The sequence below is a fragment of the Ranitomeya variabilis genome, chromosome 5 (genome assembly GCF_051348905.1).
Source record: "Ranitomeya variabilis isolate aRanVar5 chromosome 5, aRanVar5.hap1, whole genome shotgun sequence".
In the NCBI taxonomy this organism is placed as follows: Eukaryota; Metazoa; Chordata; class Amphibia; order Anura; family Dendrobatidae; genus Ranitomeya; species Ranitomeya variabilis.
This window is the reverse complement of record NC_135236.1, coordinates 105,268,344-105,295,522: the sequence shown is the minus strand read 5'-3', so window position 1 is coordinate 105,295,522 and position 27,179 is coordinate 105,268,344. Positions and strand designations below refer to the sequence as shown.

General features: G+C 46.4%; 1 protein-coding gene and 1 long non-coding RNA gene across 3 annotated transcripts in view; one reads left to right on the top strand and one right to left on the bottom strand.

Annotated features, from left to right (window-relative positions):
- Positions 1-543: 543 nt before the first annotated feature.
- SNRNP27 (small nuclear ribonucleoprotein U4/U6.U5 subunit 27) lies at positions 544-26,669 on the top strand. 2 transcript variants are annotated; one of them, XM_077263094.1, is made up of 6 exons: positions 544-851; positions 3,391-3,505; positions 4,168-4,271; positions 7,646-7,725; positions 7,993-8,057; positions 26,348-26,669. In XM_077263094.1, the coding sequence occupies exons 1-6, from the start codon at positions 812-814 to the stop codon at positions 26,400-26,402; spliced, it is 459 nt and encodes a 152-aa protein (XP_077119209.1). In that variant the 5' UTR covers positions 544-811; the 3' UTR covers positions 26,403-26,669. The 2 variants fall into 2 exon arrangements, with proteins under 2 accessions (XP_077119209.1, XP_077119210.1); XM_077263095.1 differs by having other exon boundaries at positions 570-851; positions 7,993-8,061; positions 26,352-26,669.
- The window catches only part of LOC143775221 (uncharacterized), a 119,271-nt gene continuing 104,651 nt past the window's right edge, over positions 12,560-27,179 (bottom strand). The window contains exon 4 of the long non-coding RNA XR_013215597.1: positions 12,560-13,021. This is a non-coding gene — a long non-coding RNA (uncharacterized LOC143775221). The remainder of the gene's footprint in view (positions 13,022-27,179) is intronic.

Below are 27,179 nucleotides of genomic sequence, written 5' to 3'. Positions count from 1 at the left end.
TATATATATATATATATATATATATACTGTATATATGTTTTCCCGAACATTTGAGCACATAAATCCATTAGATGTTGGTTTTGCAAGCTTGCGAGAAAATCTCGGCATACGGATGCCATACGGATGTCACACGGATCATTTGATGCGAGGAAATCGCATTCTCGCACTGCACACGGATCACTGTTTTTGAAACATTTGTGCGATTCTCGGCCGTGAAAAACGGACCGTTTTTTTATACGTTAAGTGTGTCCCCGGCCTTAGGCTGGCTCTTTCCCAGGGAGTGGGACACAATGCTATCCCGGGGGCGAGCTCTGGTTGCAGTACAGAGCTCAGATCGGGAACTCGCGCGCCGCCTACAGCAGCTCGCACAGGCGCACGAGGGCCCGGGCCGGGCCGGGCCGTACTGACTGAGCGCGCTCCTGGATGCGCGCCGCCGCCTTCTACCAAGCCTGCCCCACGCGGCCCTGATGCACCAATCAGCGTCAGGCCTATTGCAGCCTGGCAGCCAATCAAAGCACGGAGCTGCACAGCCAATGCGCGGCTGCAGCTCCCAGAGCCTGACCGTCCTACTACACTTCGAAGTGCCAACTCGCTCCCGCCTAGCGCAGTACATCGCCCTCCCCCTGTGATTCTGGGCGCTGTTTCTCTGTACGGGGAGGTCTCTCCAGCGCCCCCTGCAGGATCATGTCCATAACTCATTAATCTCTCCGGAACGTTTGTGTTGTGCACTCGTTGCTGTGGGAGCGGTTATGTGTGAGTGAGCGCAGTAGCCGGGAATTTCCGGGCCGTGTTTTTCCGGTGTAGTGTGGAGATGGGTCGCAGCCGCAGCAGGTCCCCGGAGCGGCGGAGAGGTGAGAACTGTAATATCCGTGTCTAGATCACACAGAGGTCACTGACCGATATACCGGGCGTAATGGCGACTGCGTTATTAATGGCGGTTGTTACCAGGTATTGGTCATAAGGCAATTGCTTGACTAGCCGTTCTCAGGTATCTCCTGTGGCTGTGCTGGTGGGCAGCGCTGGTGGGTAGTTCTGTGGCCGTGCTGGTGGGCAGGGCCTGTGGCTGTGCTGGTGGGCAGGGCCTGTGGCCGTGCTGGTGGGCAGCGCTGGTGGGCAGCGCCTGTGGCCGTGCTGGTGGGCAGCGCTGGTGAGTAGTTCTGTGGCCGTGCTGGTGGGCAGCGCCTGTGGCCGTGCTGGTGGGCAGCGCCTGTGGCCGTGCTGGTGGGCAGCGCCTGTGGCCGTGCTGGTGGGCAGCGCCTGTGGCCGTGCTGGTGGGCAGTGCTGGTGAGTAGTTCTGTGGCCGTGCTGGTGGGCAGCGCCTGTGGCCGTGCTGGTGGGCAGCGCTGGTGAGTAGTTCTGTGGCCGTGCTGGTGGACAGCGCAGTTCCTGTGACCGCAGTGGTGGACAGCGCCGTTGCCTATGGTTGCGCTGGCAAAAAAGTTACATAAATTAAAGAGTAACCTCTATGTATCCCCTAAACAGCACCAAAAACACAGTTTTTCCTGCATAAAACACAGCTTCATACGGCCACTTTTTTTGCAGTGTGTAAATCCACTTTACAGCCTTTTCGCCTACGCATTGGTGCCATCAGCCAGTTGGATGTACAAGGGGGACCCCAGCACGTCTGACTCGCCTGCATGAAGCTGCGCTGCAGTGTCTCGGCCCCCAGCCAGCACTAAATGATGTCCTATTCTATATGCCAGTCACTGCGGAGATGAGAACTCCCCTTTAGGGATTGTGCTATTCTACACGTTCGTTATAAAGTGAGCCTGTCAGTGGATTCAGGCTGTGGTAATGATGGGCTGCATGAATCGGGGACAGACTTTTTCATTGTAAATGTGTATTACCAGTACAGAGAGGAAAACAGTCTATGACGTTGGGAACGAGGGGACCACTCATCAGGGAGGTCCCTTCTGACTTATACACAGGAGAACCTGTCAGTGAAGCGAAGGGAGGAGAACTCGCAGCTCCTGTTCATAGAACTGCGGACTACTAATGTTACACATCGGGCGGCTTCACATATTGATCAGTGAGGTTTAAAAACTCCATTGCAGAGTCAGCAGCCGCATGGAGCTCTGTGCAGCTGCAGGAGCTGGGAGTCGGCTGTCAGAGACAGTCTCTTTATCAGTACAAATCTCACTGCAAGGTGTGTGTGTCTACACACACACGATGGTGGCCCGATTTCTAACGCATCGGGTGAATATGTATGTATGTACGTTGTGCTGTGAGTGGGGGTTAAATTCTGCGCCAATATCGCTGATTGGTTGCACCCGACTGGCCGATCAGCGAAGCGTGGTTTAAAGCCCTTGTCAATTCGCGGCTGGACTGCTTCTGTCACTGATTGGTCGGGGGGCTGGATGTCGGCGTTCGTGGTACAGGATATAGCCATAGCACGGCCCACGCAGTATATAGCACGGCCCACGCAGTGTGGGCACCATATGTCTGTTAAAAAAAAAAAAGAATTAAAATAAAAAATAGTTATATACTCCCCCTCCGGCGTCCACCGATGCGCGTGAGTGGCGAGGCTGCCACCAGCTTCCGTTCCCAGAGATGCATTGCGAAATTACCCAGATGACTTAGCAGTCTCACCATGTTGCTATGCAGCGTGTGTCATTCTACTCCACTGCCAAACAGATTTGGTAATGCTGCACTCATAATTATTAAATAGGGACAAAAGAAAACGGGAGAAAAAAGAAAAATGCCAGAATTGAAATTTTACCTTTCCCACAGTCCTCCCCACCCCCCCTAAAAAAATAAAATAAATAAAAAAATGGATTGATCAGAGATAGAGAATGAATATATATATATATATATATATATATATATATATATATATATATATATATATATATATATATATATATTCTCTATTATACTCGCAAATGGCATCCATAAAAATATCAACTCAACGCATAAAAAGAAGTCCTCATACGCATCCAAAATAAGATATGCAAGCTTCACCGCAGTCATCTTGGCGACCCGGAAAATCATGTTGCCAGCTAGGCGGCACAACGAACAACATGAAAGCAAAACCCCCAAAATGGTGGATTTTTTTACAAAATTTTTATTTCACGACACTTGGCGTACTTTTTACACAGTATTTCATTACATTATTAACGTCAATGCAGGGATTCCAAACTACAACTCACCCAATAAAAAAAAACAAAAAAAAAAAAAACAACCCTCACATGGGTGGAAAAATAATGTTATGGCACTTGGAAGAAGGGAGTAAATAAAAAGAGCAAAAGTTAAGTCGCCCGGTCCTTTAGGGGCTGAAAAACAAGCAGTGGTATATAGATGTCCTGTGTCTGCCTTTTTATTGAAAAAAAAAAAAAATCAGTTTGTTAAATGTTTCATTTTCTTTCTTTTTGTCGCTTTTATTCACTGCAGAACGCAGACGTTCCAGATCCACTTCTAGAGAACGTGAAAGGAGGAGGCGAGAGCGGTCCAGGTCCCGGGAGAGACGGAGAAGCCGGTCACGCTCCCCACATAGGCGCCGCTCCAGGTACAAACATTACATGGGGTATCGTGGTTCTGTGGCCAATTACATTCACCTGCTTTTGATGGTAGATTTTTCTTTTTTTATCCAATATTTTCTTAGAATGTTTGTGTGTATGTAAATGTATATTGTGCACTCAGCACCTGTACAGACACACTGAGCGTGTGTGGCATTAACTGCAGCAGATCATGAGATCGGGCTTGGGCTGGATTCACACTTTCTTGTGCTGCAGCCTGAACATGGACCGTGATCGCCGGTCTCCAGACCCAAACTTAATAGCCTCTTATATTCATATGCGCAGCCTGTCTGCGATTCAACGACTGTGACCAATGGATGTGGGAATTCTGCCTTATATTGCTGCACTAGGGGCTGGTCATATAAAGGACTTTAGAGTATCTAAGAAAACTGCCTTCCCAGCTGCCTCGTGCTGGCTGGGGCGGTGGCGCCTCGTGCTGGCTGGGGCGGTGGCGCCTCGTGCTGGCTGGGGCGGTGGCGCCTCGTGCTGGCTGGGGCGGTGGCGCCTCGTGCTGGCTGGCGCCTCGTGCTGGCTGGGGCGGTGGCGCCTCGTGCTGGCTGGCAATTCTCATATTGCCTTTCTAGTCCAAATGGAAGCTAGTTTCTGTAAACTATAAATGAGAGCTTTGAGACCAATCTGTTCTGGTTATCAGGTCACCCCGCAGGCTCAGGTCCTCCTCCCTCTCTCCTGGAAGACTTAAGGATGACAAAAAAGATGGTAAAGATTCCAAAGTGGTGAAGGAGCGGCAGATCGCAGGTGAGCTTGTGTAAAGTGATGACTGAAAGGAAGAAGTTCTATGTGACTGCGCCAGTGCTGGCAGACCCTAGATATGGGAGTGCACGATCATGCAAAATTAAAGTGTTTTATATTTTTTGTACTGGTAGGGGTAAGGTGGTAAAGTGCCAAAGGGTGAACAACAATAAAAATAGAGACTGTAATACATAAGTCAGACTTGTTACATTATGTGCTCCGATAAATGATCTGGGGCTTTCTGTGTCAAAAGAGCGAGCTCAGGGATCAGCAACCTGCGGCACGTCAGCTGTTGTGAAACTACAACTCGTGATGTAGCCTGACAACCTCGAGCTGTAAGGGAATTCTCGGACTTGTAGTTCTGCAACAGGCAGAGTACTGCAGGTTGCTGATACCTGAATTAGGTGATGACATGGACTGCACTGTTGTGACATGGCACGATCACATCTTGTCACAGTCATCCTATTGTATCACTTCTCTGTATATGGTGTCAGAGGTTGGTGAGATCTCAGGAAGTGAAAAAGCACTGTAACTGATGCCAAAACTACATTTTTGTTCACCCAGCAATGCTTTGATGAATAGCCTTTTCCTATTTGAATAGGAAGTCTGGAGATCACCCTTTTAAAAACTGCTTTAAACAACTTTTTTGGGCTTGCAGTCAGTCTATAGTCAATGTGACTGCAGAATAATGATTTTTATTGCGCATGCTGTCATGATCCTATAGGTATTCCCTGTGCGAGCGGGCAGTCACGTGACAGAATGTGTGGGATTTGCCGTCACGTGGCGGAGTGTATGGGATTTGCCGTCACGTGGCGGAGTGTATGGGATTTGCCGTCACGTGGCGGAGTGTATGGGATTTGCCGTCACGTGGCGGAGTGTATGGGATTTGCCGTCACGTGGCGGAGTGTATGGGATATGCCGTCACGTGGCGGAGTGTATGGGATATGCCGTCACGTGGCGGAGTGTATGGGATTTGCCGTCACGTGGCGGAGTGTATGGGATTTGCCGTCACGTGGCGGAGTGTATGGGATTTGCCGTCACGTGGCGGAGTGTATGGGATTTGCCGTCACGTGGCGGAGTGTATGGGATTTGCCGTCACGTGGCGGAGTGTATGGGATTTGCCGTCACGTGGCGGAGTGTATGGGATTTGCCGTCACGTGGCGGAGTGTATGGGATTTGCCGTCACGTGGCGGAATTCTTCATGTAAATTCTTTCATCTTTTTTACTGCAGTTTTCTCTCCATTAAAGGAATCGGTCACCCGAAATAATGCTTCTAACCTGCAGATTAACTACCTATCGGAGTTAATATGCTGTCTGACTCCTGCTCGCAGCCGAATGGGAAAAAAATGATCTTTATTCTCCCCGCCAGCATCCAGTATTCAGTCATGGGGGCGGAGAGTCGCTGGTTCAGTCATGATCTGAGAAAACAGAGCGGCCGTAACTGCGCCCCCGACCCTTTGACAGCTGGCCGCAATGTAGAACCGATGTGGTTACTGAATCGGCGCCGCCCCTGTGACTGAATACTGAATGCTGGTGGGAAGAATAAAGATCATTTTCTCCCTGTTGCATTCGGCTACGAGCAGGTGCTGGACAGCATCATAACTGTTAACCTCCAGATTAACCCCATATCTACACGTTAACAGCATTATTTCTGGTGACAGGTTCCTTTTAAGATCAAAATGGCTTGGCTCCCTCAAAAAACATTTAAAAAGGAAAATAAGTACACCGTTTCCACTGCAGTTTTTGGGCCACACACAGCAATTTTCATGAAGTAAATAATCTACATGGGAGCATACCCCTAAGGTGTATTCTCATCGTGTACAGTGGTATGTAAAAGTTAGGGCACCCCTGGTAAAATGACTGTTATTGTGAATAGCTAAGCAAGTTGAAGTCAAAATGATCTCTAAAAGGCCTAAAGTTAAAATGACACATTTCCTTTGTATTCTAGGCAAAATAAAATAGATATTTTCATCTTTTACATTTTAAAAATTACAAAAAGAAAAATGGGCCAATGCAGTAGTATCTAGTACCACGCCCTTTTTGCAAGTATCACAGCTTGTAAATGCTTTAGATTCTGTATTTCACAGTTGAAGTGTATCTACAATAAAAATTACAGAGCTCTCCACTCTTTGTAGGTTACAAAATTTGTGAAATCAAATATTTTTGCTCACTGTGTGTATGTAACCCCGGTACGGTCACTGCCAGCTCCATGATAACCCAAGAACTACTGTCTGCCACCACCAGTCGTTTTTTATATACAGGCCAACTGGATGCCATGTTCTGGTAGCATATGGTGTTGGGTTGCAATTTACAGAATAAAAGGAGCAGAACTATTACATTTTATATTTATTCCAGAGCGATAGGCAGTGTTTATAAAAAAAATATACAAAACATTTTACTAAGGGGTCAAAACAATACAGCATGTACAATTACATAAAATGAACAGGATTAACAAACTTACTAAGCTGATCAGAGATGATTTGGCTTAGCGAAGGAGAGCACTTCGATTGAAAAATATGCAGTGGCGGGAGTCATGCATACACTGATATGTATCTCTATACATGAACAGATCATAATTCACCTTGACCTATTATCAGCACCTGAGTTACACCCACACAAACCCCACCCCTCTTGCTGACCTTGCGTGAGTCGGGTTGTGGGAATTTTCTCAGCCCTTCCAGATTTTATGAAATTCTCAACGTTAACAATATCTTCACTCCTGCCGATCGCAAAAGCTCGAGATTGCCACCATATTTTGTATCAGGATTTTACCTTTCATGACATGCCTGGTGTCAGCAATCTGACCACTATTGATTTGGGGCTTATAAGCAGGTGTCAGTTATGAGAAAATATGCATATTCCTCCTCGATTAGTCCTGAAGTTGAAGATGTATGTCTCATGAATATCAGATTTATTCAAACCCTAGTATTCATAACTTTCCGTTGGAGACACAAAGTCTGGGGGAAGTTCTTTCACCATAGCAGCTTCATCCTGGAGGAACAGTAGTTCATCTATAAATCTGTCTTCCTCACAATAGACATCCTCTTCGGCACTGCAGGGGACCCCTGCTTCAAAAGAAGTTTAAGGCTGGAGCTTCCTGCATCTTAGGATTCCTCACTACGCCATATGTTAACTGTAATTCTTCATCAAGAGGTTTAGAATGTCAGTTCTTTTTCCTACTGGAAAAGAGTGGTGGTGGTATTCGTGTTAATATTTTCTGCACTGCGACCTGCAGCTTTTTAACCACCCACTGAGACTGTAAGGCATGCTCAGGAATAGTGATTTCCCCCTGTTCTCGCTGTCTCTTCATTCTTGCTAAACTCCAGAATTCTGATTGTTTTCAAACCATGTATTTTTTTTTTTTGTTTATTTCTCTGCAGCGGAGGATCTCGAAGGGAAAACTGAAGAGGAGATAGAAATGATGAAGTTGATGGGTTTTAGTACATTCAATACCACTAAGGTAATGCAATTTTATTGTTTTATTTGCATTGTATCACACTTGTCACAGCACATTACCCCTGTGTATACGATATGTTGCTTTGCCCCTAAGGGTAAATTGACTCGGGACATAAAATCCCCAGCGGAATAAGTAGCATTCAAAATGGATTACATTTTAACGGATCTCTTCCAAGTACTGTAAAAAATTTGCAGCATGGAAATTAACCTGCGTTAGCATTCCTTCATATTGTTAAATGGGTGCGTATTCACTTTCTTTGCTCTTTTTCAGGGAAAGAAAGTAGATGGATCTGTTAATGCATATGCCATAAATGTGTCTCAAAAACGAAAATACAGGTAAGTCCACATCTGTGTACAGAGCTTAACATATCCACTAAATAATGCCATTAACTGCTTTGGACAGTGCGTTTTTTTACAGGTGTCCCCCCGATTATATGATGCTGGCGCCCCTAGAGCTTAGTCGAATTACCGAGGCAGGAGCCGGCAGCTAGGGCTATAGCTTGTGAATATTAATTTCTCTTATAGCGCACAGTGACAGCTGCAGCCGCCGGCTTCCAAAAGACATACTACTCACCCTCCAGCGTGCCCTCGCTGCATCTCATGGTGCCAGCTTCCAGCAGCTCTTCCTATGCGGAGCGATCACGTGACGTGACACTGCTCATTAATGTAATGAATATGCACGCGTCTCCACTGCCATAGGCGTCCATAGGCGTGGAGGGAATATTCATTTCGTTAAAGGGAACCTGTCACCCCCCCCCCCAGGTCGTTTCAAACTAAAAGAGCCACCTTGTGCAGCAGTAATGCTGCATTCTGACAAGGTGGCTCTTTTAGTTTGAAACGACTGGGGGGTGGGGGTGTGACAGGTTCCCTTTAATGAGCGGTGCCACGTGATTGCTCAGCACAGGAAGAGCTGCTGGAAGCCGGAACGAGGTGCTGCAAGGGCACACTGGAGGGTGAGTAGGATGTGTTTTTTGTTTTTTTTTTGTATTAGGAAGCCCGCATACCAGGACAGCGATGAGGGGGAGTCACGCATACCAGGACAGCGATGGGGGGAGCCACGCAAACCAGGACAGTGATTGGGGGGGGAGCCACGCATACCAGGACAGCGATGGGGGGAGCCACGCATACCAGGACAGTGATTGGGGGGGGAGCCACGCATACCAGGACAGTGATTGGGGGGGGGGGAGCCACGCATACCAGGACAGCGATGATGGGAGCCACGAATACCAGGACAGGGACGATGGGAGCCACGCATACCAGGGCAGCGACGGGGGGAGCCACGCATACCAGGACATCGACGGGGGGAGCCACGCATACCAGGACATCGACGGGGGGAGCCACACATACTGGGACAGCGACGGGGGGGGGGGGGGAAGCCACGCGTACCAGGACAGCGATTGGGGGGGGGGATCCACGCATACCAGGACAGCGACGATGGGATCCACGCATGCCAGGACAGCGACGATGGGATCCACGCATACCAGGACAGCGACGATGGGAGCCACGCATACCAGGACAGCGACGATGGGAGCCACGCATACCAGGACAGCGACGATGGGAGCCACGCATACCAGGACAGCGACGATGGGAGCCACGCATACCAGGACAGCGACGATGGGAGCCACGCATACCAGGACAGCGACGATGGGAGCCACGCATACCAGGACAGCGACGATGGGAGCCACGCATACCAGGACAGCGACGATGGGAGCCACGCATACCAGGACAGCGATGGGGGGACCCACGCATACCAGGACTTCGATGGAGGGAGCCATGCATACCTGGCTTCCACTCAAGTCCATAATCTTACCCAGTTTTCCGTGACAAAATTAGGTTCCTCAGCTTATACTCGGGTATATAAGGTATTAATTTTTAACTGGGGAAAAATGTTTTAACATTATTTTTTAAAACATTTAAAAACAAAAATTCTATTTTTAAATTTAAAGGGAACCTGTCACCCCAACCCACCCCCCCAGGTGTTTTTAACTAAAAGAGCCACCTTGTGCACCACTAATGCTGCATTCTGTCAAGGTGGATCTTTTAGTTCGGATCCCTGCAAACACTGCGCTAATCGCTTTTATAATGTGCCCCCTTATACCTCAAATTAGGTCTTTCCCCCCTAACACAGATGCACCACAGCCGTCACTCAGGGCCTCCTCGCGCCGGGTGCCGCCTCCTCTTCCTTCATTAGCATCCCCGGCGCCTGTGCTGTAAGTTCGAAGGGCAGCACAAATGCGCATGCCCGAAAAAAAAAAATAACAGCGCAGGCGCTGGGAACGCTAATGAAGGAAGAGGAGGCGGCGCCCCGAGTGACGGCTGCGGTGCGTCTGTGTTTGGGGGGAAAGACCTGCCCCAGGTCTAATTTGAGGTATGAGGGGGCACATTATAAAAGCGATTATTGCAGCGTTTGCAGGGACCCGAACTAAAAAGGCCACCTTGTCAGAATGCCGCATTAGTGCTGCACAAGGTGGCTCTTTTAGTTACAAACGCCTGGGGGGGTGACAGGTTCCCTTTAATACTTCCCTTTTTTGACCCCCTACAAGACATTAGCCTGCCATTGTGATATATACTGCAATAGTATAGCAATGCAGTATATGTTGAAGGTTAGGATTCACAGGAGCACAGACATGACAGCCGTGTGGGCTTTCAGCAGACCTCTCAATGCCATGGTAACTTATCGTCACCCGGTGATCATGTCATGAGGGGCCAATGGGTTCCCGAATGGACGACCCGTAAGATCGCTCACTTGCTGCTGTCAGAGAATGGCACAGCCGTCATCTCTGGACATGGTGTGCATCAGCTCCTGAGCCTGCCATACACTGCCTCCACACCATTATGTTTTAGTATGTCATGGTGCCGGAAGGGATTAAACACCAAGTGGCGCCTTATTGTGGAAGAAAATGTTAACTCTTCATTGAATCATTTTTTTTTACTATTACCTTTCTAATATTTCTCTCTTTTTTTTTTTTTGGTCCAAGGGTCACCTTGCTATACTGAACCAATCTCGAGGGCTTCAATCTTTTTATTTATTTTCTTTTAAGCTATACTTGCATGAATACATCACGAAAACCACATTTTGAGTATTTGAGAATGATTTAGAGAGTTTCTGCTAAAAAAGATCCATGTAAACACACGCTGACTTACACAGAACTTAAACTCGCCAAATCCTCCTCATAATCTCAAATCTCTACGTTTTTACTCTTTTTAAGTTTTAACATAGCCATGAAACACGTTATGGATTGCTACATTAGTACAAGGTCAGAACAACCATCAGCACATGAGTGCAGCACCAGAACCACAATCAGTACATGAATGTAGTGCCAGAACCACAATCCATACATGAATGCAGTGCCAGAACTACCTTCAATGCATGAATGCAGCAAAATAAACAGTCAGTACATGAACGCAGCCCCAGAAATACCATCAGTACATGAATGCAGCACCAAACGTAGTACAGTGATGAATTGTAATATCAGGTCAAACCCATATATACACTTCTCAGAAAAATAAAGGGAACACTTAAACAACAGAATATAACTCCAAGTAAATCAAAATTCTGTGAAATCAAACTGTCCACTTAAGAAGAAACAGCCGACAATCAATTTCACATGCTGTTGTGCAAATGGAATAGACAACAGATGGAAATTATTGGCAATTATCAAGACACAATAAAGGAGTGGTTCTGCAGATGGGGACCACAGATCACATCTCAGTACCAATGCTTTCTGCCTGATGTTTTGGTCACTTTTGAATGTTGGCTGTGCTTTCACACTCGTGGTAGCAGGAGACGGACTCTACAACCCACACAAGTGGCTCAGGTAGTGCAGCTCATCCAGGATGGCACATCAATGCAAACTGTGGCAAGAAGGTTTGCTGTGTCAGCGAAGTGTCCAGAGGCTGGAGGCGCTACCAGGAGACAGGCCAGTACACCAGGAGACGTGGAGGGGGCCATAGGAGGGCAACAACCCAGAAGCATGACTGCTACCTCCGCCTTTGTGAAAGGAGGAACAGGAGGAGCACTGCCAGAGCCCTCAAAATGACCTCCAGCAGGCCACAAATGGTTAGAAACCGTCTCCATGGTCTGAGGGCCCGACGTCCACAGATGGGGGTTGTGTTCACAGCTCAACACCGTGCAAGATGCTTGGCATTTGCCACATAACACCAGGATTGGTAAATTTGCCACTGGTGCCCTGTGCTCTTCACAGATGAAAGCAGGTTCACACTGAGCACTTGTGACATGTGAGTCTGGAGATGCTGTGGAGAGTGATCTGCCTGCAACATCCTTCAGCATGATCTGTTTGGCAGTGGGTCAGTAATGGTGTGGGTGGCATTTCTTTGGAGGGCCGTACAGCCCTCCCATGTGCTCGCCAGAGGTAGCCTGACTGCCATTAGGTACCGAGATGAGATCCTCAGACCCCTTGTGAGACCATATGCTGGTGCGGTTGGCCCTGGGTTCCTCCTAATGCAGGACCATGCCAGACCTCATGTGGCTGGAGTGTGTCAGCAGTTCCTGCAAGATGAAGGCATTTAAGCTATGGACTGTCCCGCTTGTTCCCCCGACCGGAATCCGATTCAACACATCTGGGACATCATGTCTCGCTCCATCCACCAATGTCACGTTGCACCACAGACTGTGCAGGAGTTAGGGGATGCTTTAGTCCAGGTCTGGGAGGAGATCCCTCAGGAGACCATCTGCCCCCTCATCAGGAGCATGCCCAGGCGTTGAAGGGAGGTCATATAGGCACGTGGAGGCCACACACAATACTGAACATTTTTTCCTTGTCATGAGGCATTTCCACTGAAGTAGGATCAGCTTGCATAGGATTTTCCACTGATTTTGAGTATCATTCCAAATCCAGTCCTCCATGGGATATTCATTTTTATTTACTTTGATAATTATGTTTTATTGTTCTGAACACATTCCATTATGTAATGAATAAAGATTTACAACTGGAATATTTCATTCAGAGATATCTAGGATGTGGGATTTTAGTGTTCACTTTATTTTTTGAGCAGTGTATTTGAATTGCATTAGCCTACAATACCCAGTATGTCCTTAACAATAGCAAGGAGCTGCTGGGAGTTATCATCAGACTGCAGCCCATGCAGGAACCGCAGCACTGATGAGACACAGGCCGTATCACAAATAAACATTTACATCCGGTTATCTTATGAATGACTTCTCTGTTTGGAGTCGTTCCCATCCCTTTTGTAGCACAGGAGCCATTATGGAACTTCATGCTTCTCTCTCCAGACTTGCCTCTTCTTCGTTTTCAGCAGCACATCCCGACACTGAGCCACTAAAAAAAAAAAAAGCATACTGAAATTATACTGCTCCATAATTAAAAATATCTACCATACTCTGCCACTGAATAAATAATTTCCCCTCCCTGTGCTTCCTGCACAAAATACCCGCCCGCATACACACACTACCCTTCTCTGAAATATCCCCCCCGCACCATTCCAAAATGTTCCATCTACACTGCCCATCTCTATAATGCCTTCCCACACACTGCCGCTCTCAAATACTTCCCCCGTGCTGCCCCTCTATAATACACCCCCCGACACACTGCACTATACCAAATCCCCCCCACTCTGCCAATCTGTATAACATCCCCTATTTTCTCTTCGCCACGACAGCACCCACTGAGAGAGGGGATCCGCCCCTAGGAACAGGAAACCCTACGGAGAGATAAAAGGGGCGGTCCCCCTCGCTCCCACAGTTTTGGTTTCCTGTTCCTATGGGAAATCCACGGAGAAGAGGATGCCTAGCCTGGATGCCGCTTGCGCAGTTTACCTGTGAGGACGGCAAGGGCTCCAGAGCTGGAAGCAGCGTCGGGGGTCCTGGTGTCAGCTTCCCCCCTCTGCTGGCAGACGCTGTGAGGCCAGGGCTGGAGAGTGCTGGCTCACAGAAAATCATCCGGCACGTCTGCGGGGAGTTAGCGCTGTAATGGGGAACGCTGCGCCGTCCTCGGCGAGCGCTTATACGGCGTGGAGCCCCGGTATGTCCCCCGGAAGTATAGGCTGAAAAGCTTCCGAGGAGAGGGAGGAGACGGTGCCGGCGCTGGTGCCGGTGACAGCGCGGGCATATGAAATATGGCCGCGACCCGGAAGTGATTAGCACTTCCGGGTTCAACAGGAAGAAGATGGCGGCCCCCATGTGAAAAGGACGCCGGCGGTAACGCTCCGGCGTCCAATATGGATTCGGCACAGGACCCTGCGATGTCTTCTATTGAGGCCACCGCAACTACTCCTCGCAGCCATGCCAGCAGCAGCAGCCGCTCCAAGCGGAGTGGATCTTCTAAAAAGAGCAAGCCTCTGCAGTCTCCTCCCCGTCAGCCGGTACCTTCACAGACGCTTCACTGGGGTGAGTGTACATCTACCCTATTAAGCTGATTGCTGTCCCCTCTTCTCTAACACTCTAGGCAAAATGTACTGAAAAAACGAAACACAAACAGTGTGCGATATGTCTTCAGCCCCTTCCGGATAGTTACACAAAGAAACTTTGTAAACCATGCATTGATTCCACCTTACGGGAAGAGGCCTCTGTTAAATCTGAGGACATTAGAGTGTTGATTAGAGAAGAACTACAAGCCCTGCATAGTTCGGGAAAAGAAACGCGTCCTAAGGGGACAAGAGAGTATGTTTCACCCATATCTGACCAATCTTCCGAATTAGAGGATGCAGATTCGGATGTTTCTAGGGATTATGTTTCCTCGGATGAGGATCAAGATACGTGCTTCCCCACCGACAGTATAGATAACCTGGTGAAGTCTGTCCGTAACACTATGGGCATTGAGGATTCTAAGACCCCTAAAACACAGCAGGACATAATGTTCGCTGGGCTGTCCGAAAGGAAAAGACCCTCCTTTCCGGTGATAGCAGCAGTTAAAAATTTAATTAAAAAAGAGTGGGAAAGCCAGGGGCAGAGGGGACTACCACCATCTTCAAAGAGACGTTATCCCTTTAATGATGAGGAATTCTCAACCTGGTCAAAAGCCCCAAAAGTAGACGCAGCAGTGGCTTCCACATCTAAAAAATCCCTGCTACCTGTGGAGGATTCAGGTTCACTACAAGATCCTTTGGACCGCAAAGCCGACTCTCTCCTTAAAAGAGCGTGGGAATCTTGTGCGGGAGCCCTAAAACCGGCTGTGTCAGCTACATGCACCGCTAGGTCCATGCTAGTCTGGCTAAATGACTTGGAAGAAGGACTTAAAAACGGTCTCTCTAGAGACAAGTTGAGAGCCTCTATACCTTTAATTAGGGGTGCTACAGCCTTCCTGGCAGACTCATCTGCTGACTCAATACGATTAGCGGCCAAGTCGGCGGGGCTGACTAATGCAGCACGTAGAGCCCTGTGGCTTAAGGGCTGGAAAGGCGATCCCCAGACAAAATCCAAATTGTGTGGTCTTCCATGTCAGGGTGAGTACCTATTTGGTACTAAGCTGGACGAGATCCTGACTAAAGCAGGGGAGAGGAAAAAGGGCTTCCCTAATAATAATTACCTTCCATCTTATAGGAGGGCGTTCCGAAAGCCCATGTTTAACAAGAGGAAGGATTTCAAGAGCCAAGATCGCTGGGCCACTAGAGACACCAGACAGAGAGGAGCACTTTTTGGGAAGCGCCCTTACAAAACTGAGGAAAAACCCCGTTAGAACAGATCTGCCTGTCGGAGGTAGATTGTCTTCCTTCTCAGATCAATGGCAGAAAATAACCTCGAACATTTGGGCAAATAGTATCATCACCTTCGGCCTAAAATTAAAATTTTCCCGAGTCCCGCCGGACTCATTTCTATTGACTTCTTTAAAAACCCAGTTACAGCAGGAGGCTTTGGAGCAGGAGGTATTGAACCTTCTAGCCAAAGGGGTTTTGGTGGAAGTTCCATTTCTTCAGCAAAAAAAGGGGTTCTATTCCCCTCTATTTTTAATCCCAAAGCCAGATGGATCTTTCAGAACCATATTGAACCTTAAAAAATTGAACACCTTTTTGCAGAATCAAACCTTTAAAATGGAGTCTATCCGATCCACCATAAAACTGTTGTCTCCCCATTGTTTTATGACGGTACTCGACCTAAAAGATGCGTATTACCATCTGCCAATTTTTATAGAACATCAACAATATCTCCGCGTGGCGATTGTGTTGAATGGACGTATACGACACTTTCAGTATACAGCAATGCCCTTTGGACTATCAATAGCTCCAAGGGTATTCACTAAGTTAATGTCGGAAGTAATGTCATACCTAAGAGTAAAAGATACCCTCATAATTCCGTACCTTGATGATCTTTTAGTGGTAGGAAGCTCCCCGTCACAATGTCACCAACGATTGTGTAATATGGTCTCGTCCCTGCAGAGGCTAGGGTGGTTGGTGAATTGGGAAAAGTCTAGACTTCTTCCAACTACTCGACAAACATTCTTGGGGATTATAATAGACTCCATAAGCCAAAAATGTTTTTTACCACAATCCAAGCAATTGACAATAAGAAATAAGGTACAGTCGGTAATAGATAAACCTCTAATATCTTTAAGACAAGGCATGTCCCTCCTTGGCTCCTTCACGTCATGTATCCCAGCAGTACCATGGGCCCAATTTCATTCAAGGTGTTTACAATATGCAATTTTACATGAGGAAATAAAATTACAAGGTCATCTAGACGGTGTAATTTCCCTTTCTGAAGATGTAATTAAATCCCTATCCTGGTGGCTAGAACCAGATCACTTGGTTAGTGGGGTCCCCTGGGTAGTTAAACCTTCAAACACAATATTCACGGATGCCAGTCCTAGTGGTTGGGGAGCACATATGAGAGATCAGGTAGCCCAAGGTCTATGGTCGGTTACGGAGTCAGACGACTCGTCTAATATAAGAGAGCTGAAAGCTATCCATCACGCTCTTTGTGAATTCCTTCCGCAGCTACACGGAACACATACAAGGATTCTGTCAGACAACATGACATCAGTAGCGTATATCAATCATCAAGGAGGAACAAGATCAGGAACACTCATGTCTATAGCCGAAGACATCCTAACTATAGCCGAGAAACATCTACTGTCTCTATCAGCACTACATGTCAGAGGAGTGAACAATTCAAAAGCGGACTTCCTCAGTCGCCATACCCTCCACCAAGGGGAGTGGGTTTTAAATCATCGAATCTTCAAAATGATAACCGTAAAATGGGGCTTACCAGAGGTAGATCTCTTCGCTACAAGAGACAACAGGCAATTAAAAAAGTTCGCTTCAATGTTCCAATCCGACAAACCCGATTTTCTCGATGCTCTCCAGGTACCCTGGACATTTCAGAAAGCGTATGCCTTTCCTCCTCTGATACTTCTACCAACAGTAATCAGGAAGATAAGAGAGGACAAAGCCAATATAATCCTGATTGCCCCATTTTGGCCAAAGAGACCATGGTTCTCCCTGCTCAGAGCTATGTCCATTTCAGATCCATGGATTCTCCCAGAGGATCAGGATCTTCTTTTCCAGGGGCCATTCAACCACCCTCATGTGAAGGGTCTACGGTTGACAGCCTGGAATTTGAGAGGCAATTGCTGAAATTAAGGGGTTTCTCTGATCAAGTAATTAATACTCTATTATTAAGTAGGAAAAGATCCACTACTTCTATATATGTAAGAGTATGGAGGAAGTTTCTAAGTCTTTATCCATTGGCCTTGTCAAACGAAATTCCTATACTTAACATTTTAGAATTTCTCCAGAAAGGACGTGACTTAGGTCTTTCAGTTAATACCTTAAAAGTACAAGTCTCTGCTCTAGGGGCATTGTATAGTCACAATGTAGCGGGTGATAGGTGGATAACTAGATTTATTTCAGCCTGCCAGAGGTCAGAACCAGTTCAGATTCCCCGCATACCGCCTTGGGATGTTAATCTAGTCCTTGAGGCCTTGACAGGTCACCCATTTGAGCCACTACACTCAGCTCACATTAAACACGTTACTCTCAAAACTACTCTTCTTGTCGCATTAGTATCGGCAAGAAGGGTAAGTGACATACAGGCACTATCAGTAGATCCTCCCTTTCTGTCAATATTTCCAGATAGAATCGTCCTGAAAACAGACCCTTCCTACCTACCTAAGAGATGTACTAAATTTCATAGATCTCAAGGAATTCTTCTTCCTACTTTTTATGATAATCCTACAAATCAGGAAGAGGAGAAATACCATACCTTAGATGTGAAAAGGGCTGTAATGACTTACTTAGACAGGACTAGCGCCTGGAGGAAGAGCAGGGCTCTCTTTGTTTCCTTCCAGGGTCAAAGGAAAGGAGCTGGTGTCACAAAAGGCACATTATCTCGATGGATTCGGGAGGCGATATACCTGGCCTATTCATCTAAAGGGGAAGATCCACCCGAGACTGTAAAGGCACACTCAACCCGGGCAATAGCATCATCCTGGGCAGAGCGAGCAGAGGTTCCAATAGAACTCATATGTAAGGCCGCAACCTGGTCTTCGCCTATTACCTTCTATAGTCACTATAGATTAGATCTATCTGCTTCCACTGATTTGTGTTTCGGTAGATCAGTTCTTAACACGATAATCCCCCCCAAATAGCTGTCTCTGAAAGTCTCTCAGTGGGTGCTGTCGTGGCGAAGAGAAAACACCGGATTACGTACCGGTAATGCTCTTTTATAGAGCCACGACAGCACCCCTTCACTTCCCTCCCTTATATATTAGTTTGCATATGAGCACTGATAAGGGTGATTGGTTCTTGTAAATATACGTGATTAAGTCAAAGATGAAATGTTAATATAGAATGACCTACTAAAACTTGTGGGCGGTTCCTCGCAATCTCTGTAACCCAAACTGTGGGAGCGAGGGGGACCGCCCCTTTTATCTCTCCGTAGGGTTTCCTGTTCCTAGGGGCGGATCCCCTCTCTCAGTGGGTGCTGTCGTGGCTCTATAAAAGAGCATTACCGGTACGTAATCCGGTGTTTCACACCCTCTCCAAAATATGTCCCTACACTGCACTTTTATATAATATCCCCCCCCCCCCCACACACACACAACCCCTCTCCATAATTCCCCCCCCCCCCAAAACCAGGAGTGGGTGATAAATGCAGAAGTGGTGCTTATGTTTCTATTATACTTTTTCTCTAATTGTTCCACTCCTGGTTTGGTTTTGGCTTACAAATACTGATGTAAAATACTGACCAAATACTAATAGTGTGAAGGCAGCCTAAGTGTCATGTTATCTTAGAGGAGGTGCCAAGGCAGGAAAAAGGGTAGTGTTACTAAAAGAGCACATAATGGGGCAGTTTGGGACATTATGGGGCAGTTAGAGTGGATTGTTGAAGGGGCATAGTATAGCGAGGGGCAGTGGGAACCTCGAAAGGAGCAGTTTGAGGAAGATATGGAAAGTGACAGTTTTGGGGGGGGAATTATGGAGAGGGGTAGCCTTAATCTGTGGCTCCTTCATGGAGCACTTACCAGAGCCCGATGTCTCCTCTGCCTGTGCGGCGCCGGCAGCAGTGCGATGACCTCCTCACACTGCGGCACGTCGGAGCTGGGGTAGACTAGCGCTTTCTCTGCTCCTGTCATGGTGCCGCAGTGTTCAAATGTATTTGCGTCTAAAAGATGCTAATACATTTGAATATGGGAAAAAAAAGCATAATTTAAAGGGAACCTGTCACCCCCCCCCCCCCCCCCAGTCGTTTCAAACTAAAAGAGCCACCTTGTTCAGCAGTAATGCTGCATTCTGACAAGGTGGCTCTTTTAGCTCTGGGTGCTGTAACTTGAGAAATAATCAGTTTTATAATTTGTCAGAAATACCTTGTCTTCAGTCAAGGAGGCCGGCGTTTCCCCCCTGCTTCAGACGCCACACAGCCGTCACTCAAATCTTCTTGGCGCCGGGCGCCGCCTCCTCAGCGCTGTTTTGAAATCTGCCAGCGCCTGCGCTCTTTTTTTTCCTGCCTGGTGCAGGTGCAGTGAGCACTGCCCATCTTTCCTCATATGCAGTCTCGGTGACTGCGCCTGCGCGGGCGCCCTGCCTGTGAATCCCAGCCCTGCAATGTGAATAAATCATAAGTCACTGCGGGGCTGGGATTCACAAGCAGGGCGGCCGCGCAGGCGCAGTCAGAGACTGCATATGAGGAAAGACGGGCAGCGCTCACTGCGCCTGCACCAGGCAGGAAAAAGAGCGCAGGCGCTGGCAGATTTCAAAACAGATTTTGATCGGCAGTTATTGCATTTTAATGCAATGTCGCGGCGACAAAAAAAAACACAATTCTGGCGTTTTTTACTTTTTTTCTCACTACGCCGTTTAGTGATCAGGTTAATCCTTTTTTTATTGATAGATCGGGCGATTCTGAAACTGCAATACCAAATGCACATTATGCGCTGCAGGGCAGACTGGGGAGGTTGAGTAGGAGGGTTTGTATGTTTTGTATGTATTGAACAACAGCAGGGCAGGCAGGATGGGGGAGCATATACCAGGCCTAGGGGAGCATATACCAGGACTAGCTATTGAACCTGTGCTATGCTCGGGTGGTTAGCGTTTTTATTGGTGCATTTTTGAACTATGTTAAAGGGAACCGGTCACCAGAAATAACGCTATTAACTTGCAGATATGGGGTTAATCTGCGTTTTTATGCTGCTTAGCGCCTGCACATAACCGAATGCAGCGGGAAGAAAATTTAACTTTATTCCCCCCGCCAGCATTCGGATTCAGTCATGGGGTCGGGGGCGACGCGGGTTCAGTCATTGCTTTGAGAACACAGAACCACGGCTGTTACCGTGCTACCAGGCTTGGGGAGCATATACCAGGCTTGGGGAGCATATACCAGGCTTGGGGGAGCGTATACAAGGCTGGGGGAGCATATACCAGGCTTGGGGGAGCGTATACAAGGCTGGGGGAGCATATACAAGGATTGGGGAGCATATACCGGGCTGGGGGAGCATATACAAGGATTGGGGAGCATATACCGGGCTGGGGGGAGCATATACCAGGCTGGGGGGAGCATATACCAGGCTGGGGGGAGCATATACCAGGCTGGGGGAGCATATACCAGGCTTGGGGGAGCATATACAAGGATTGGGGAGCATATACAAGGCTGGGGGAGCATATACCAGGCTGGGGGAGCATATACCAGGCTTGGGGGAGCATATACAAGGATTGGGGAGCATATACCGGGCTGGGGGAGCATATACAAGGCTGGGGGAGCATATACCAGGATGGGGGGGTGAGCATATACCAGGACTAGCTATTGAACCTGTGCTATGCTTGGGTGGTGAGCATTTTTATTGGTACATTTTTGAGCTATGTTAAAGGGAACCGGTCACCAGAAATAACTCTATTAACTTGCAGATATGGGGTTAATCTGCCTTTTTATGCTGCTTAGCGCCTGCACATAACCGAATGCAGCGGGAAGAAAATTAACTTTATTCCCCCCGCCAGCATTCGGATGCCGCCATGGGGTCGGGGGCGCCGCGGGTTCAGTCATTGCTTTGAGAACACAGAACCGCGGCTGTTCCCGCGCTCCCGGACTGACAGCCGGCCTCAGTGTTAGAGGGAGTGTCAGACAGGACCGCGGGCGCGGTTACATCGGCCGCTCTGTATAGCAGTGAGTGATGCCGAATGCTGGCGGGGGAATAAAGTTAATTTTCTCCCGGCTGCCTATGGCTGTGTTCAGGCGCCTGCAGCATAATAACGCTACTAACCCGCAGAGTAACCCCATATGTACAGGTTAACAGCGTTAGTTCTGGTGACCGGTTCCCTTTAATTTTGTAGTACAATAAAATGGTGCTTGGGTCAGCGTATGCGCGTACCGTGCTATCCAGCGCCATTTTATTGAAGGCCCTGTACATGCAAACTCGCAGACAGTGTCTTTTAAAAAAAAAAATGGTGCCGGAAATGTACCAATAAAAATGCTCGCTACTCGGGCTCCGAACACGTTCACTAGCTAGTACATATATCCATGCGGACATGCCTTATTGTGTAGAGCTAACAATTGCTTATTAATATTAATACAATTCTCAGGGACGTCTCTTAGCAGGAATCTCCGAAAATAACCGCTGAGGTGACATGGAGGCAGTCCGGAGCGCTCACTTACACAATGGTTGCCGGGCAACAGTCCTGGCACACGGGAGCGAGAGCACATGTACAAAAGATCAGCGAAAACTGGGTAATTCTGTAATTGGGAGAATATAAGATTGAGCCCATCGTTCTTATACGCTGAAATGTGCATGAAAGTGGCGACAGATGACAGTAAAACGTTCTAAGACTCCTTCGCTAGTGCTGAAGACATTGATTAGGATGGAGCAGTGACGTGAGCAAGCTCCAGACGACATTGTACAAGGTGCGTCCATTATGTGCCCTGGCCTTGACTGTCCAGAGACTAATAGGGTCGGGATGCTCCGCAGTCCTGGAACCATGCTGCAAAAACATGTATAGAGAACCACAACATCCCCTCTCCAATCCATAAAAATCAGTAGGGATTAGAACAGAAAATCGCTTTATCGCAGCCTCACTGTTTTGCTACACTGAAACAGTATGTAACAAGGATTTTGATGTATTGTTGTAGTAAATTGTGATTTTAATTGTAAGTCGATATCACCAAAATACCGATTTCCTATCTTATTTCCCCCAAAATTGGGGTGACAACCAATATGGCCACCATTAGTTTCTCAGGAGTGCTCATTTAGCTTTCCCAGACTCGTGAATTGCATCTCCTATGTATACAGTGGGGCTTTCCTTGTGTCCATATGACTAGTAATGTTAGGGCTCCTTTCCACTTGAGAGAAATACGTCCGTGTCTCGCATGTGAAAACCAAGCTCTGGCGCCGGCACTCCAGAGCGGAGCATGCGGCTGCATAGCAACACATGGAGCTGCACGCTCCGCTCCCAAGTGGGGGCGCCAGAGCTTGGTTTTCACATGTGAGACACGGACGTATTTCTCGCAAGTGGAAAGGAGCCCTTAAAGTGAGTCTTGGCATACAATGACTGTTCAAACCAAGCCCAGGTAGTACGCCTTCTCTCCTATTTGTCTTCCATCTATCTCCGCCCTCTCTGACTCCTATGTAGCTAGAACTGTCAATCAAGAGGGGGACGGAGAACGATTCAGAATAAGTTGTTGAGACGATGTACTGAACAGCTTGGCCGCGCCAAGTACCTGTTCTTGGTTTGTTTTCTGTTTTTTTTTTCTGACAGACCCTTACTCACTTGGATTGTATGAATTGGGGTCCGCATTGATACAAAAGTGCAAATGCCATTTGGTTGCCGGTGTTAACCATTTAGATGCCTCTGTTACTATTTGCTGGTATGCCCGATGCATTGACCTTTCCTCATCTCCTCCCCTCTCGACACCCCCCCCACGCGCGCGCACACACACACACACACACACACACACACACACACACACACACACACACACACACACACACACACACACACACACACACACGTGTAAATCATGATACATGATTTTCTAATTATTTTATAAATCTTGTGATTGTGACGTGCATTTGTATAAAGCCTGCTGTAGTCTGGTACTACTAAATAAAATACAGAGTGATCAATTGCCTGCAGAGGTCACATAATTAGTAAATTGAGTCATCCTGTGTGTAATTTATTCTCAGTATGATCAGGGCTGTGGAGTTGGTAAGCGAAACATCCGACTCCTCCATTTCCCTGACTTCCGACTCAACAGCACTGCCCCCTACTGAGAATGTGCATAAAGTGCAGCACAGATTCATCTCGGCTATAACCCCACAGCACTCCCCCTACTGAGCATGTGCATAAAGTGCAGCACAGATTCATTTCAGCTAAAATCTGAGATCCTTAGATCAGGAACAGAACAGACATTTTTAGGACATTTCATAACTTTAAACACAGCACAAAAAGAGGATTCAGGGATCCCCCAAAAATTCAAAAAACAGCAAAAAGGCAGGGATGCTCACCTGCCTAGGCCTCGAAACAAATGTAGTGGACTCATGTGGTTAAGATGGCGGCAACACAGGTGCAGAAATACCGATGAGGCAGCCACTCAGCCTGCCAAACTAATGGAGGGGGTGGCTGCTTGGCACATGACTGCACATAAGAGACTTGTATGTGGCGCTGTTCACACAATGGGAATGCACAGCATCCAGTTTAACAGCCTAGTTAGGACTCGTAAGCGTGGGGACCCGTGACGTGGGTTACGAGCTTGCGTATTTTGTCCAAAATATAAACTAATACCTCACATATTTGTTTTGTGTGTTTTTTGCACTTTTTTCGGGGTGCAGTTGGGACCATTCTGTCTTGTAAACTGTGGTATCTGTGCACATGGGATGCATTTGGATAGCGCTGGGCAGCCCGCCTGATCTAATAGAAGGGTGTCACTACTAGGCTGTTAACCTGGATGCTGTGCATTGCCATAGTGTGAACAGCGCCACATACAAGTTTCTTATGTGCAGTCATGTGCCAAGCAGCCACCCCCTTCATTAGTTTGGTAGGTTGTGAGTGGCTGCCTCATCGGTATTTCTGCACCTGTGTTGCCACCATCTTAACCACATGGGTCCACTGCATCCTGATAGTACACTTGTTTGGAGGCCTATAGGTAAGCATTTCATAACTTGACCAAATTCTGAAAAAAATATTCAGCACATCCTGCACTGTACTACTGTACCCATTAATTGCATTAATTAGGAGTCGGTCTATTTTATACCAACTCCAATTCCACCAAAATGGACACAGACTCCACAGCCCTGAGTATAGCTAAAGTTCTTCTGTGAGGGCCTCAGACATTTGTTTGAGAACATTAGGGATCAAACCACATCATGAAATCACAGGAACACCAGACAACAAATTCCCATTTGCAGTTTGCGAAAATAATATGAAGGGGACACATCTAGAATGTGGAAGAATGAGCTCTGGTGAGATAAAATCAAAGTACAATGTTTTGGGCTAAATGCAAAATGTTGTGTGGTGGAAAACTAATACTGCGCATCACCCTAAAAACACCACCTTCAAACATAGTGGTGGCAGCATCATGATGTGGTGATGTTTTTTTTTCAGCTGGGGCAGAGAATCTGGTCAGAGTTGATGGGATTGAGCTAAATACAGGGCAATCCTGGAGGAAACCCTACTAGATGCAGGAAATTTGAGACTGCGATGTAGGTTCAGCTTCCACGAACATAAACATACTGCCAGATGGAATGGTTTAGATGAAAGCATGTTCATGTGTGAATGGCCCAGTCACCGTCCAGACCTAAATCCCATTGAGAATCTCTGATAAGACTTGAAAATTGCTGTTCACAGACGCCTCCATCCAATCTCACTGAGCTAGAGTGCAAAGAAGAATTGGCAAAAATGTCAGCCTCTAGATATATAAACCTGGTAGAGACGGATCCCAAAAGACTTGCAGTAATAGTTGCAGCAAAAGGTGGTCCTACAAAGAATTGACTCGGGGGTCTGAATACAAATGCACATCACAATTTTCAATGTTAGATTTTTTAAAAAAATTATTAGAAAACCATAAATCATTTCCTTTACACTTCACAAATATTTCCTACTTTCTTATAAGTATATTATTATTATAGCGCCATTTATTCCATGGCGCTTTACATGTGAAAAGGGGGTATACAAAAACAAATAAAAGAATCTTGAACAAAACGAGTCACTGAGTGGTGCAGGATGAGAGAGGACTCTGCCCGTGAGGGCTCCCAGTCTACATCTAAGTATATACGAGTTTATTTATCCTAAGGGTAATGGTAATAAAATATGATCCATAACAATAAACAAAATGTATTAAATATATAAAAGCTTAAATCGCCCTTGTTTTCTCTATTAAAAAAAAATCGTAATTTGCTATTGTCATGTCTGAAAAGTCAGATTTAAAATTATTTAAACCTTATGTTAAACACCAAAAAAAAGAAAAACTCCAGAATTGCCCTTTTTTTGTCCGTCACGTTTTGCTTTTAAATAAAAAAAAACTAAAATGATTAAAATAACATACGTATGCCAAAATGGTATCAATAAAAATTAGTTAAGCTCACAAAGAAACAAGCTCACACACAGCTCCATAGCAATATAAATTGTTTATTTTTACATCTATTTCTGATTTGTTTTGTTTTGATTTTTAAACCACTAAAATTACTAACAGAAGACACCTTTTAAGTTTTGGCATCATCCAGATGCCCTGATCTGGAGAATCATCTTGTCAGGTCATTTTTACCGCACAATGAATGCCGTAAGAACATAACACACACAATAAATGATGGAGTTGGTTAGTTTTTTTTTTGCTGTGTTTCATTACATTAGATGGTAAAATGAACAATGTCATACAAAACTACAACTCGTCGTACAAAAAAAGCCCTCGTACATCTTACAGAGAAAAAAAAATAAAAATGAATAAATATATGTAATGTGTTATAATATAAAAATATTTGTCAATCCAAAACATGCAGATGAGATTTTTATTTTTGCAATCCAATAAATAGCCGGTATTTTGTGACTGGATTCTTCCATGTACAGGGCTTTGTAATGCCGTAGAGTGAAATCTGCAGCCAATTATTATTATTATTATTAGCCAATTTCACAAGTCATGCAGATCTGTCATGTTGGTTTCCCTGACTTGTTTTTGGAAGTGATAAAATAATGGTAAATCCTCTAATATTGTTCCTTTTGTGTTTATAATGCAGGCAGTACATGAATAGAAAAGGAGGGTTCAACAGGCCTCTGGACTTTATTGCATGATGTGGCTGAGCAGTTTGTATCCTCGGGACCCTCGACGTCTGCTGGTTGTTGGCTCCACCGCACAGATCCCGCACCCCGGGGACACTCACTATCGTTGTCCCTGAGCAGCTGTCATCACTGTCATCGTGATTACTCCAGGAACTTGTAAGAGTTGAGTCTAAGGATCCTCTGGTTTTCTTGTTTTATTTTTCTTGCCCTTTGTTGGATTTGTATTTTATTTTTCTTTCTTCGTGGTAATGTGTAATAAAAAGTATTTGTGACAAGTGACATCCTTGCCAACGTCTCTCCATCCTATCTCTGATCGCTCATCAACCACATTCTTCCCATCACATTTGTGGGGGTTTTTTTTGTTTATTTTTCAGAACATATGCTACAAAGACCCCAAAAACTATAATTTAATACCAAAAACGCATGTCTGCATTACATATAAATGAAGAACGTATTACTGGTGGTGTATGTTATGTAATTATATGAAGAAGCACCGTCTAGATTTTCTGTAAGAATAATGTAGTGGGTGTAAATATAAACCCAGACGACCGGTTTAATGTTCCTATTTGTGATTACAGATGAGGATGGCCCTGATTCATCAAGACCGGCATTTTTTGTAAGGTGGGCACGCCGGAGTCAGAAGCGCCTGATTCATTTAGAGACACCTCCTAGAGAATCAGGCGCTTCTGTAAAAAAAAAAAAAAAATGTGCGTCTCACCGCAAATTAACTTCCCCGTTCAATAGTGTGAAAATGTCAGAATCAGCACAACTGTTGCCCAAATATGCACA